At 53.5% G+C, this 12,733-nt stretch overlaps 4 protein-coding genes across 4 annotated transcripts; 2 read left to right on the plus strand and 2 right to left on the minus strand.

Annotated features, from left to right (window-relative positions):
• The first annotated feature begins 866 nt into the window (after positions 1 to 866).
• HER10_EVM0007729 (basic region leucine zipper) lies at positions 867 to 3,639 on the plus strand. The gene is made up of 2 exons (XM_035477274.1): positions 867 to 1,923; positions 2,745 to 3,639. The coding sequence occupies exons 1-2, from the start codon at positions 1,620 to 1,622 to the stop codon at positions 3,287 to 3,289; spliced, it is 849 nt and encodes a 282-aa protein (XP_035329645.1). The 5' UTR covers positions 867 to 1,619; the 3' UTR covers positions 3,290 to 3,639.
• Positions 3,640 to 4,526: 887 nt separating this feature from the next.
• Positions 4,527 to 5,616, minus strand: HER10_EVM0005886 (uncharacterized protein). The gene has a single exon (XM_035475488.1). It carries the CDS (start codon positions 5,532 to 5,534, stop codon positions 4,755 to 4,757), a length of 780 nt encoding a protein of 259 aa, XP_035329399.1. The 5' UTR covers positions 5,535 to 5,616; the 3' UTR covers positions 4,527 to 4,754.
• Positions 5,617 to 5,790: 174 nt separating this feature from the next.
• Positions 5,791 to 7,852, minus strand: HER10_EVM0006895 (uncharacterized protein). Its single transcript, XM_035476468.1, has 2 exons — positions 7,279 to 7,852; positions 5,791 to 7,212 (listed from the first exon to the last, which is right to left on the minus strand). Exons 1-2 carry the CDS (start codon positions 7,487 to 7,489, stop codon positions 6,341 to 6,343), a joined length of 1,083 nt encoding a protein of 360 aa, XP_035329545.1. The 5' UTR covers positions 7,490 to 7,852; the 3' UTR covers positions 5,791 to 6,340.
• A 1,708-nt stretch (positions 7,853 to 9,560) lies between these two features.
• Positions 9,561 to 12,028, plus strand: HER10_EVM0003423 (aminotransferase class I and II). Its single transcript, XM_035473098.1, has 7 exons — positions 9,561 to 9,925; positions 10,226 to 10,701; positions 10,766 to 11,129; positions 11,184 to 11,196; positions 11,275 to 11,398; positions 11,454 to 11,533; positions 11,590 to 12,028. Exons 1-7 carry the CDS (start codon positions 9,838 to 9,840, stop codon positions 11,840 to 11,842), a joined length of 1,398 nt encoding a protein of 465 aa, XP_035329083.1. The 5' UTR covers positions 9,561 to 9,837; the 3' UTR covers positions 11,843 to 12,028.
• Positions 12,029 to 12,733: the final 705 nt, after the last annotated feature.

Below are 12,733 nucleotides of genomic sequence, written 5' to 3' on the forward strand. Positions count from 1 at the left end.
TTCTTCTTACTCCCAGAGATTGAACAGTAGGTACTGCGTACACGGCACAGCGACATGGAATACAAGACGAAAAATAGATGTCGATCAACTAAAAATGCGACTTGAAGACGTCAATTGCCAACAGCCCGAAAACGAGGGGCGTCGGAACACTGTCAGGCCAGAGATGCGCAATTGCCGCGGGGCTCTCAAAAGATTGGCCAAGCGATGATTCGTTCGCCAGCCATGGGTGAGTGATGACGGGTGGATGTGTGCATCAACAACAGTGGAGTGTGGACTGCCCAGTGGAGAGGGGCTCAAGATCGAGTGCTCATGCTTCCCGGTCATGGTTCCGGGAGTTGGAAAGGGCGTGCTCGGAAAGAAGGCAGGTTATGAGGATACGGAAATTCGGAATGTCCTATTGCTGCGACTTGGCTGTAATGACATTCCCGGTTCAATGTAGAAGCTTAGCACATGTTGACTGGATATCTCATAGATGATTGGAGGGTGGGACAGCAGATGGGGCACGTCCCCGTTCATCGGCGGGTGGGGGGCTTCACTTTGCCCTTGCGGTACCGGGAACCTTCGGACCAAGGCAAAAATAGTGAGGCGCCGGCGGTATTGTGTACGTGGGAATGGGTGAGGTGCTAATGATTCCGGTGTGATGTTTACCTCTTGCGTGCGAGACTCAGTGGAAGTGGTGGGAGAGGACGTGGGCGTAGGTATGTAATTAAGCGGCGTCGTGTGTGGGTGGAGGTTCCAGGCCTGGATGGCTAGCATATGCCTGGCCACTCACTTGAGTCTCAGTCCCAAGGAGTCAAGTCTCCCGTCGATGGAACTATCTCCAAGAGGAAGACAGGCGACCAGCCTGCAGCGGTATGTATGTACATAGGTACGCAGCAACGCAGATGCGTGGGGTGCGGCGTGCCCTCTTGCAGGGAAATGAACAAGGCCGTCGGCCAATGGTCGGAGCCAACCAGCACCGCGGAGCACCCTTGGGGCATTGGGGCCCTTGGGGGGGGCCCTCCCTCGGGGGTGCTGAAAGTCGCGCTGTCGGGTAAAGAAGTTGACTAATACTATCCACTCGGCCTGTGTCCGCAACCTGCCTCTCCGAACAAAGGCTTCATTCTCGCCCAATTTGACTCCTCTTCCCCCATCCCATCCACTCCTCTCCCTGAACCACCCAGCAGTCCAGCCAGAGACCGAGACGAACCTCGCACTCGACAACCTAGACAGACAGACAGCCGTTCAGGAGAACATCCGACCGACACCTTCGACCTCGACCGACCATCGCCAGGTCTCGTCTTACATCTACCCGATTCGACGCCAAATTTTGCCCCTCCATCGTCGCCGACTTCACTGCCGAGCAAAAGTTGGAATCGATCCCGGTCCACGAACCGCGCGCATTTAATTCAACTACGTTGGGGGCTTTACAACCAACGCGGCCGCAACACCAACCCACTTAACGCCATCGCCGCCGTCCTCGACTCGATCTCAGGGACCCAGTCTTTTACAACCACAAAACAAATCGACACCCTCGTCTCGGAGTCGATTTCAAGGAGCCCTTTTGCTCTTCTGCCTCTCTGTTCTTTGGTTCCAGCACCGCCGGATTCCTACCCGAGAGCCTTCACCGGCCGAGCGACATGTCGCCTTACACAAGCACTGGAGGCGGGCGCGCGCCCAATGTGTCTCGCTACCTGCGTGACTTGAACACCGTCAAGGAGCCCGGTTCCGCCGAGGAGAACTTCACCTTCGAGGACGATCTCGCCATGTTCACAAACACCCAATTTTTCGACTTCGAGACTGGCCAGCACACCGACTACCAGGCACCGCCCAAGAAGGCCGAGACCGCTACCGTTGCTGAGCCCCAGGCTCCATCCAGCGCCGTCACCGAAGAATTGACCTCTCCCATTGGCGACTTTGGCAACGTCGACTTTTCTCTGCCAGGTAAGAAGATGCTTTCTTCTTTTTTACTTGGAATTTGATGTACCTCATCCTTTTTGTTCATATTGGGGTGTATGGGCTTGTGTGGGATTTGGCATGGATTTTTGGTTGTCCATCAAAAGTTCTGACCCAGTCACATCACATCGTCATTCTCACTCCTCATCACCATGCTCATCACTCACACCTTACTTTTTCCCTTCAACCATCTGCCACGTTACAGACAGCTATGGGCACAATCACTTTGGCATCGGGCGAATGGGAAACGAATGACGATTCACATCGTTCACACATGAGTCAAGTGGCTCCTCTGAACTTTAACCTCCCAGTTCTCATCAGCGATCAGCTCAACCTTCTCTCAGGGTCGCAGCCAAGCGCATGCGACCGCCTTATCACCAGCCTTTCGAACCTGTCCTTTCTTACCCCACCCTGTTCATGCGCAGTCCATGTTTCATTCGGATGTCTTGATTGGGAGAAGCTGCCTGCTCTTATGCAGGTTGCCGGCGTGCGGTGTTGAGGGAGAGCCGCGACTCCAGATTGGAGCTTACAAATTGCCGGGGGATGGTGCAATATCCCGTGACTTTTCGTCATTCATCCTAGCAGGGATGCTTCGACCATCTGGGCAGCCGCCATCCGACACCGATTAAGCAAGTGCTATGGTCGATGGTCTTGTATCTCCAACATTTAGACTCGTCGATGCGGTTGTTCTTTCGATCAAGCGCTATCCGCCCCGTCTTTCCCCTCATTCCACCGTCTCGACGACGCCACGATGCCAGGAACTGATAACTCCTGTCTTGAATCATCCATCTGACCATGAACAATGACAGGCGAATTCAACTTTCACGATTTCACCAACCCCTACCCTGCCTCGGGCGTCCCGCCCTTCGCCGAAGGCCTGGGTAACCTTCAACCTCTCCAGCCTAACCCGCAACCCACCTACGCACCGCCTCCTGTATCTCAGCAGCACAACCACCACTATGCTGCTCCCACGCCTTCTGCCGCCGAGACCAGAACTCCTGAGTCTTTGAACGGAGTCAGCAGGCCCGGCCACAGCTTCGAGGAGCAGTCTCGCGTTGCCGCAGAGGAGGACAAGCGCAGGAGAAACACCGCTGCCAGCGCCAGGTTCCGCATCAAGAAGAAGCAGCGTGAGCAGGCTCTCGAGAAGAGCGCCAAGGAGATGTCGGACAAGGTCTCAGCTTTGGAGCAGCGCATCAACCTTCTCGAAACCGAGAACCGCTGGCTCAAGAACCTCGTCATGGAGAAGAACGAGGGCAGCGAGGACATTGCTTCTATGCTCAAGGAATTCCAGAACAAGCAAACCAAGACGACCGCGACATCTTCGGACTCTCTCAAGGCTGAGGAGGCAAAGTAGAAATGGGGAAACTTTGTCAATACTCGGAGGAGGCACTATACTCTCTCCGACTGACGCCTGTATGCAATGCGTTTCATGTTCAAGACATTGGGTTTTATTCTGGCACCAAATGGAGTTTGATACCGTGGAGGGACGAAGAGACATGCTGTGGGATGGGAGTCGTGATAGGGGGGTTTAGAGGGGAGACGAACGGGCGGTACTATTGAGCGGCTTGTTTTTACTGATTGGCAACATGTGATGAGATTTTTACATGTATGTATACCTGCACGAACTCATGATCTGGGACGTGATAGAGTATATCACAGCAATGAATTATATGGATGGGTTTATCGACCCTAAGGCTATTGACTGAAGTCAACTCTAAGCTATTCTTTGTTCAACCAAACCTCCTAAAGCCCTTGTTCCCTCCCCCAGCGTGTGTGCTCAGGATAGAGTCAGGTTAGTAGGTCTCAACATCCCGCAACTCGAAGGCGTGCTTCCGCGGTCCCCATCAGGTAGAGTTCAACCACCCCAAGCCAGCACAGGCATCCCCTGGCCTCACCTACTCTTGTGCCCATGGACGGATCGGGAGAGAAAGAGCCGCTGCTCGGCTCTACGTTCGTGTTCACTGGTGACCCCCGCGCCTCTCCACTTCACCGCCGACATGCCCCATTGACAAGAAAACAGCAAGAACTGATGGCCAAGCCGCCACAAACTCGCGGGTCCTTGTCCAGGGCCCAGAGTCAGTCTTGGGGAGGTACGTAGCGCCATGTCTCGCCCATGGGAGGTTTGGTAGGTAGGCTGGAACGGGGGACCCAAACATTCGTGGTTTGTTACAGGTACGGGGACCCCATCAGTCCCATGGATCGGACTCTAGACTCCAGTCTCCAGAGCAGGATGAAAAACTCGGAATCCGCTAATCCATAACGACATGCCCTCACCGGAATGTGGTGGGCTGGGCTGAGAGAGAGTAAGACGGATTATACGGCGTGGGATAGGACAGGACGAGGGCTGACGATGGCGAAACGGAAAATCCAGTTTGTCTAGGCCCAAGGGGCGGGCGCGGCGTGGGCGACCTGGCTCAGAACCAGGTCGGAGGACGAGGACGGCACGGTAGAACAAGACGGGATGCAGACTTTTTTGGTTGAATGGAGACGATTCATTTCTTTGGTGCTAGTAACTGTGCAGTAGTTTTACGCAACCACTCGGCCTTACCATCCGAACCCTCGTCGATACTCTAACGGAGTCAAGGGGGGGAGTCGGGGGAGACATGGGGATCCTCTTGCTATTGGGAACTACCATAGCACATCCACTTAATCATACAATATCTTTGACAAACTCTTTCCAGGCTCTTCTCACGAGTCTCTCCGAATGAGATGAGTCTCACCGAGAGGTACTTCGCGACAGTCGTGGGTGAAGAAGAGACAGGAAGAAAGGGGGGAGTGTCTCTAAGGTGAGTTTTTTTTTCTGTCTCTCTTCTCAATCCTCACTTTCCAGCCTCGGCCCCGTTCTTCTCCTTCTCCCCCCTGAGCGTAGCAAGTCGAAGCTGGTTCCTCTTACCCAAGATCCTCACCGTGTTGCGCCTCTCAATTTCCGTCATCTCGCCCCAGTTGCTGATTCGCGACATGGTGCCGTCCTGGTTGACGACCAGGGGGCCGAGGTGGTCCAGCTTGGTCGAGGCGTCGCCGCCGCTCATGTCGAGCGTGATGGTGTTGCTTCCGCTGCTGCTGCTGCTGCTGCTGACGCCCTTGTTGTTGTCTCCTCCTCCCACTCCTCCTCCCGCGGAGTTCCCGCCAGCAGTAAAAGACGTCTCGTAGCCCTCGGGCAGCGGCGGCAAAGCCAGGGGTCCATCCCGCCGCTGAGCACCAGCGAGGCCCTGATCGTCGCCCTGGGAGTGAGGCTGGCGCTGGCTAGAGTCGGCGCCACTGGTGTTGGGACTGGCCTCCGCGGGGGCGTTTGATGTCGTTTTTTTAGGGGCCGGTGACGTGCTTTCCGTGGGGTGGTGCTCTCGGTGGCTACCGGTACCACCGCCGCCGTTCAGGTTCCTCTCTTCTTCACCCTCACCTTTTCCTGCAGCCGACCACATTGTCGTAGACTGAGGGCCCGATGATGTGCTCATCCTGCTTTTGAACGTCAACCTCCTCGTCGACGCTGTCGCGGTGGCGATGGCGGCGGCGGTCAGCGCGGGTGATGGTCCGAATGATTGGCGGGTTGAGAGTCGGAGAGGCGCGTATAGACGTGGGATGTAGCCGAACGGTGGTCTCATTTGGGTAATGTTTTGCGTAAATGGTTTCGTTTCTGGTTTGGTAATTGCAGCGAGGGTTTGAGCCTTTGAAAACCGAGGTTGGGGGGCGTTCGAAATTCGGGAGGGTTTGTTGGTGAGTTGTGGTGAGTTTATTGACGATATTCAAAGTGAGAGTGAAGTGGGTCCCCGCTTGGCGTTGGAGTTGCCAAAAGTATCTGCTAGTAATTTCCAGACCCGGTCGACTTTCTTCCTCCTCTTTTGTCCTGTTTAATCATTCAGACAGTCCAAACCACCAAAATTGCATTGTTAGATCGTCTGCCTCTCTACGTATTCTTTTTTCTATCGCTAGTACCGTACTATCGCGTATCAGCTCGCATTTCTCTAATGTTTTTTGCTTGAAACACGGTGGCAAGAAATGTGAGTGAGGATATATCAGCCGCGTGTTATTCTGTCATACACTTGCGGGCGTACGGGCCTACACATCGTAACTTGGTCATATCCCCCCACGCACACAGACAAATATTGCAATTTGGCTACGTCTCATTGACAGGAAACATTTTGTCTATTTCAATTACTTTATTTTTCACTGAAGGGGAAGGTGGTACATGAACCTCTTCCGATGGCGTGAGCCATACCACCTCCGTCTAGGGCTTATTGCCCGCCTCTAACAAAGACCTAATTCAGAAAGCCTTCCGTTGGGTATCAGATATTGGCTTGAGCCGTCAACTGCCCTCGTGAGAGGGCCTGGAAACTGATTCTATCCTCCCAAACGCCATTGATGCCCGAAATCACTAACAAAGGAGAGAAAGGCATGCAGCTGGCCATTCTTAGCGACGGCTTTCGCCACTTGTACGACGACGGTCGAGACGTCTGACCACCGCGCCGAGAACGACCTTGAGGATATTGTCTGCCGTGAGCACGCCGCGGGTACCGTTCTCCCAGGTGACAGTGTCGACCATGTCTCGAAGATCGCCATCGCATCTGCCGACGAGGTCGTCGTCGAGCTCTCGGAGCGCCTCGCGGGCACCAGGCTCGTTGCCAACCTGGAAGAATTGCACACCGACCTGATGCATGGGAGCGTCGAGCTTGTCGAGCTTCTTGGCTGCATAGAGGATGGTGGCCTCGACGTCATCGGAGGGGGCGCCGTCAGTGATGACAATGAGGTTGATGGGCTTGACGCTCTCAATGTCGTTCTTCTTGGTCTCGAGGAGCTGAAGATAAGGCTTGAGGATGGCAAGGAGGCGCTGGCCCGTAGGCGTGCAGCCGCGAGGACGAACTGACGTGAAGATGCCCTCGACCGTATCGGCACGACGAATGCCGTAGTAGCCACCCGCGGCTTTACCCTCACGAGGATTTCCACCTGCTTGGGTCTTGTGGTTGAGGAAGTAGAGGTCAACTCCGTCCTCGTCATGCGATGTACAGATCGGGGCGATGTTGCGGATTACACCCTGGACCTCAGGCCATGAGCGGCCGGACATGGACCCCGAATCGTCAATAACGAAGATGGTGTCGAATGAGGAAAGGAATGCGTAGGGGTCCTCTGGGGTCGAAACGCTCATGCCAGTGCTTGACATGATGGAACCGGCGTTGGATGGGGCTGGCGAGGGGCTTCTAACAGGTCCGCCATTGCTTCCCAGGTAGCCATTCTCCGATGGAGAGGGTGGTGTTACCGAGTAAGCTGGAGGGGCATGGTCGGGAGCTGAAGGCTTATTAGCGCTTTTGGTCGGAGACGGAGGAGTAACGATGACGTCGGGTAAAGACTCACGATGGGCGGGTTTGACTGCAGGGCTTGAAAAGGGGTTGTTGCTGCCGGGTGTCGTCGTGTTCGACTGGGATGCCTGCTTGGACTTGCGAGAAGATGATGTTTTGCGGCCAAGCTTCTGCTTGAAAGCCCCGAAGATAGACATGCTGATCTCGGGTTTCTCGCTGGCGGAGTAAGGGTTTGAGGAGGGGAAAGAATCGCCGAGGTAAGGCATTGTGAAGGAGGACTGCTGCCGCAGTGAAGTTGATATAAATGTCAAAGTGGGGCAGGAGCCGTCGGGGAAGGCGATGTGGCTGTTCTTTCTCGAAGGAAGGTTTGCGGTAAAACAGAAAGCTCCAAAAGTTTGACTTGATGGGATATTCTATTCAATCAATACGATGGGCCACAAAGGTGTAATGTCAAGTTGTCAGGTGAGTTGATACTGCTCAAGTCTTTGTTGTCGTTGTTGCTGTCAATGGTATGGATTTCAAGGGTATGCTGAGTTACTTCGGACCAGTCATCTTATATTGGTTCTAGTCATCGCCTCTTATCAAAGCTCTCAGAGCTTTGACAAAGTAATCTGCCTGGTCATTCCGCCTGAGTCTGAAGTTGAATTATCGCTTTGACTAGTCTGTCTTTGAGAGATTATGATCTTTGAGCCTCCTTGGGGGCATTGCTCGTGACTGCAGAGGGGCTTATTGGGTGAAGTCACAAACGCAGTCTGATTGGCCAGGAGGCTCGCCCCAGCCACATAGGCTTTTTTGCACCGCCATGCTCCGCCTTCTTGTCAGTGCTCAGGCTTGAAGAAAGTGCGCCTGATAGCCAACACGTGGTTTGCCCCTTTGGAAATATGGAGGAACTGAGTCCCTGGGTGCCTCGGATCTGAATAATGCCAAACATGAAGCGTCATAATTTGTCCACCCGGGTTTCTGGGATCGCATCGTAGCTTGGCGGGGAAAGAGAAGACAACGAACCACGTGACTCTGCTGACTGTTTTCGGCCGGCCTACATCTTCGGCCGTCTTCCGTCTCTCCCAGGGGCCGCGACGAACGGGGGTCAAGGTGACGCTAAGGTCTCGGTACACGGGACCCAGCAAACTATGTACTCGCCGTCGCCGGTTTCGTGAGTCTCTGCCACGGCCGTTCTTGATTCTCGAGGTTATGGATGCTGGGGTTATGCTCTCTCCCAGATGCGTCATGGCTGAATGTCCATGCATCTATATGAGGTGGCTCAATTTATTGGTCATAGGTAACCAAATGATTCTGGGAATTGACTTCTTCAGATATTTCCATCGCTCTCTGGCCTAGAAATACTGTCAAATTCAACGATCGGGTGCGCCGGCCCACGACGACAACACAAGCGCCCTGAATGTCCCGGCAAGTCGCGTTCGGGACCCCGCCCTAGGTTGCCAGGCTTATCTTCCATGGTTGGGCCGGGCGTTCAGCAACGCAGAGATGCTGTGCAACATCCACTTTGTGTGCGTTGATGACTTGATACTCACGATAAATCGAGATATCCTGCCCCTTGCTAGACTCTGGAGAAGGTCTGGCGAGGGTCGATAATCCCCCAGAAGTTAGGCCCTCGCGGCCCTCAATCCGGGACGGGAGACGGCTACCTGCAGTGATTGGGCACGAATCGCATTCACAACTGGGTATGGGGCAAGCCGTGATGCGGAGATCCGCTTTGGAGCAGGACACTGACTCTAGACACCGCTTTTTTTACGTACTGTCGTAGTACCAACCCGAATCGTTGACGTTGGCGAGGGATAACGAGGGGCAGAGGAGGGGCAGCTTCCGGGCACAGAAACGCGCTGGCGTTGCGTTTCTCGATAATAAGTGCCCTCGCGAAACATAGTACTATTGTCTGAACTGCGTTCACTCCCGTCACCGAACCTGTCCCCAATGCCAGATCGACGATCTAGGACTCGTTTGGTTCTGGACTGAAGACGGCACAAGCGGCACGGATTCGGCGCGGACTAAGGTAGACTGAGACTGGCTCTGGCTGTAGACCCAAACAATGTTTGCTGCTGTTTTCCGTTCAGGACCTGTTTTTGGCCCCCGTCGCCTTGCGAGACTCGGTGACCATCCGCCCAACTTCGTCAAGTGACAGTCCCACGTTCATCTTCAAGAAGGAAGAAATTGGTTTCCTGGCCTATCAGCGTCGCTATCGCATTCTGACATCCCCACATCTGGAAGAGCCTGCATAGGAGCTGCATTCTTGACCTGCAGGGATTCCCAAGCCAACGTCAGGACCCAAGTGCCGGTGAAGAGAAGCCTTCCACAGCTCATAGCTTCCCCGTATAAGACGTTTTTCGTGCCCCTCGCTGCCTCACCTTGAAAAGGTGAACAGCCCTTTTTTCCCCCTTTTGTTTTTAGCTTCACCCTTCCCGCACCTGCACTCTTCCCTCTCACCTTCCCCAGATTTTGCCCCAGCCAGGTGATATCGGAGAAACCTCTTTCACCGACCATAAAACTCTTTCCCTCCTTTCAATCGCAGCTCCCAGTACGCAGCTGCTGATATTTCCCATCGTCACTTCCACAACAGAGCCCACAAACATTCGTCAGCTGCGTGCAACAAGGCAATATGTTCAGCAATCGCAAATTCTCCATCAACCGGCACACCGGTGTGCCCAAGCCAAGACGCTTCAGTGTTGGCGAGGTTGGAGGCAATGGTAAGAACGAAAACCTCCCTTTCCTCATTTCTCTACAAATTCCACTCAGTCATCCCAACAATACTTATCTGCTCGACTTGTCGTGGCTTCAACCAAGTTATACAGATACGCACAAAGGATGGGAGAAAAGCTTGTTATCGAGCTTTGGTGTTGAGTGCGGGGTAGGAGCTGAGCAGAGTTGCCCCTCGTTCTCCACACAGCTCCAACTCAAGCTCGATGTCATTCTTGGCTTTCCGATCGGCGTCATTGGCCATGATAACTTCACCTCGAGAAAAAACTAATGCTGACATGTTCCATCAGAGGTCCAGTCAAAGACTCATAGACAGTTCCGTAACGCTCACGAAGGCCACCAGCCCCACGCCGGTCTCGATGCCAGCCGTGCCTCCACCGGTGTCGTTTGGTGTACTGAGCGTGCCTCCGAGTACGGTTTTCTCGAGGAGCCCGATGCTTGGGCCAACTTAGGCCAGGGTGCTCCCGAAGTTGAGGATGACATTGCTGGCTGCTTTCCCCGTCCCACTACCATCGATATCTCCATGGCCGGTCGCGAGTATGGCCCTACTGCCGGTATCAGAGAACTCCGCGAGGCTGTTGCCAACCTCTACAACGTCATGCACCGCGAGGGCAAGGACAGCAAGTACACTTGGGAGAACGTCGCAATCGTCCCTGGTGGTCGCGCCGGTCTGATTCGTATCGCTGCCGTTCTCGGAAACTCTTACCTCTCTTTCTTCTTGCCCGATTACACTGCGTACAACGAGATGCTGTCTCTCTTCAAGAACGTATGTCTCTATCTCTGGGTTTGAAGCATGAAAGAATGTACAGCATCTGACACTAGGTATCTAGTTCTCCGCCATCCCTGTCCCTCTCGCCGAGGAGGACGGCTACCACATCCACCCCGACCGCATCGCTGAGGAGATCTCCCGTGGTTCCTCTGTCATTCTGACCTCGAACCCCCGCAACCCCACCGGTCGTGTCGTTGCAAACCCCGAGTTGGCCGAGATCCAGGATATCTGCCGTGGCCGCGCCACCTTTGTCAGCGACGAGTTCTACTCCGGCTACAATTATACGAGCAACTGTGACGGCAGTACCATCTCTGCTGCTGAGAACGTCGAGGACGTCGATGAGGACGATGTCCTCATCATCGACGGCTTGACCAAGCGCTTCAGACTGCCCGGCTGGCGTGTTGCGTGGATCCTTGGTCCCAAGGGTATGTGATTGATATCTATAAAGCTAATGAACCACCTGCTAACATGGCTTGCAGAATACATCAAGGCGTGAGTTTTTCCCCACATGTGTACCTGATGGTTGCCATGAGATTGGAACGGGGGACTGAGACACTGACACAACTTTAGCATTGGCTCTTGCGGTAGCTACCTCGACGGTGGTGCCAACCACCCCTTCCAGGAGGCGGCGATCCCCATGCTTGACCCTACTCTCGTCAAGACGGAGATGATCTCCCTGCAGAAGCACTTCCGCGTAAGTCGACTGAGCGAGCGGCTTCGAGTTTGACATTTTTTAACAAAGTGAATAGGACAAGCGTGACTACGTCGTTCGCAGACTCCGCGAAATGGGATTCATCATTAAATACGTCCCCGACTCCACTTTCTACCTGTAAGTTGCTGTCTTTGAAAGAGACAGTCTCAAGCGCCAAGACTGACATCCACCAGCTGGCTCAACCTTGAGGGTCTCCCTGAGGCCATTGCCGACGGTCTCAACTTCTTCCAGGCCTGTCTTGAGGAGAAGGTCATCGTCGTGCCCGGTATCTTCTTCGACCTGAACCCCTCCAGACGCCGTGATCTCTTCGACAGCCCTTGCCACCACTTCGTCCGTTTCTCCTACGGCCCCAAGATGGAGACCCTGAAGAAGGGATGCGACGGTATCGAGCGTGTCGTCAATAAGTTCCGCAAGTCGTCCGACTAGACGTTATAGAGTGGTTCCTAGGATAGAAGATTGGATGGAGTTGGAAACGGACGACTCACGACAGATGAAGACTAAATACCCTAGTCTTCATTGCTTGAATGTATACACGAAGACGGCACAGTTGATGCCGAACAGACCAATACGCCAGTAGAGCGTGTTACAATGAATGAATTACCGCAACATACCAAGATTTGTCTCAGATTGCTAGTGATTTGATAGCTGGGATGGAAAACCAAATTTCCATGTCGCTTACTTTGAAATGCAGCATTGTAGTGCGATAAGCCCACTATGGCAGCGATAGCCACAATGTTGAAGCTCTGCATAGTTCACTTACATAGAGGCCTTATTCACTTTTACTTTGTGACCATCATTTCGGGAACCAAGGTTTTTTACAAGACTTTTACGTTTTTTTTTTTGGTACTTTTCTATCGCCAATTTTCTCTGAGCCAGATCCAGTCCCTCGGCCGCGACACATCTTTCCTCGAAATTTAGCTAGAAAACTTCAGTGACCAGTGTAGCTAGCCAAGGGCATCTCCCCTGGAAACAAAAAGGAAAGAAAGAAAAAAAAGCAAATGATTTTTTTGTGATTTTGTTGTTTTTTGTCGCAACTGCCAATCTCGAACCCAATTTCTGCGTATCCATCCCCAATCTTCCGAGATGTTCCAAAGGTCTCTCGCAGGTTGGTTCCAATGGAGCGGAAGAAATCGAGGACGCATGTCCAAATACTCCAACATGTTGAGAGAGAGAAGTCCAAGCTGTGAATTCCCAAAGATCATTAAGGCTTTTTGTCGTCTTCTTTGCTCTCATAGACCGCGTCCAGTGCTGTACTGGTGACGGTGGCACTGTTCTCTGCGTGTTGAGAAACTTGCCTGTCGGTGGCACTGCTCTCTC

The sequence above is a fragment of the Colletotrichum scovillei genome (assembly GCF_011075155.1).
Source record: "Colletotrichum scovillei strain TJNH1 chromosome Unknown Contig00009, whole genome shotgun sequence".
NCBI classification, from domain to species: Eukaryota; Fungi; Ascomycota; class Sordariomycetes; order Glomerellales; family Glomerellaceae; genus Colletotrichum; species Colletotrichum scovillei.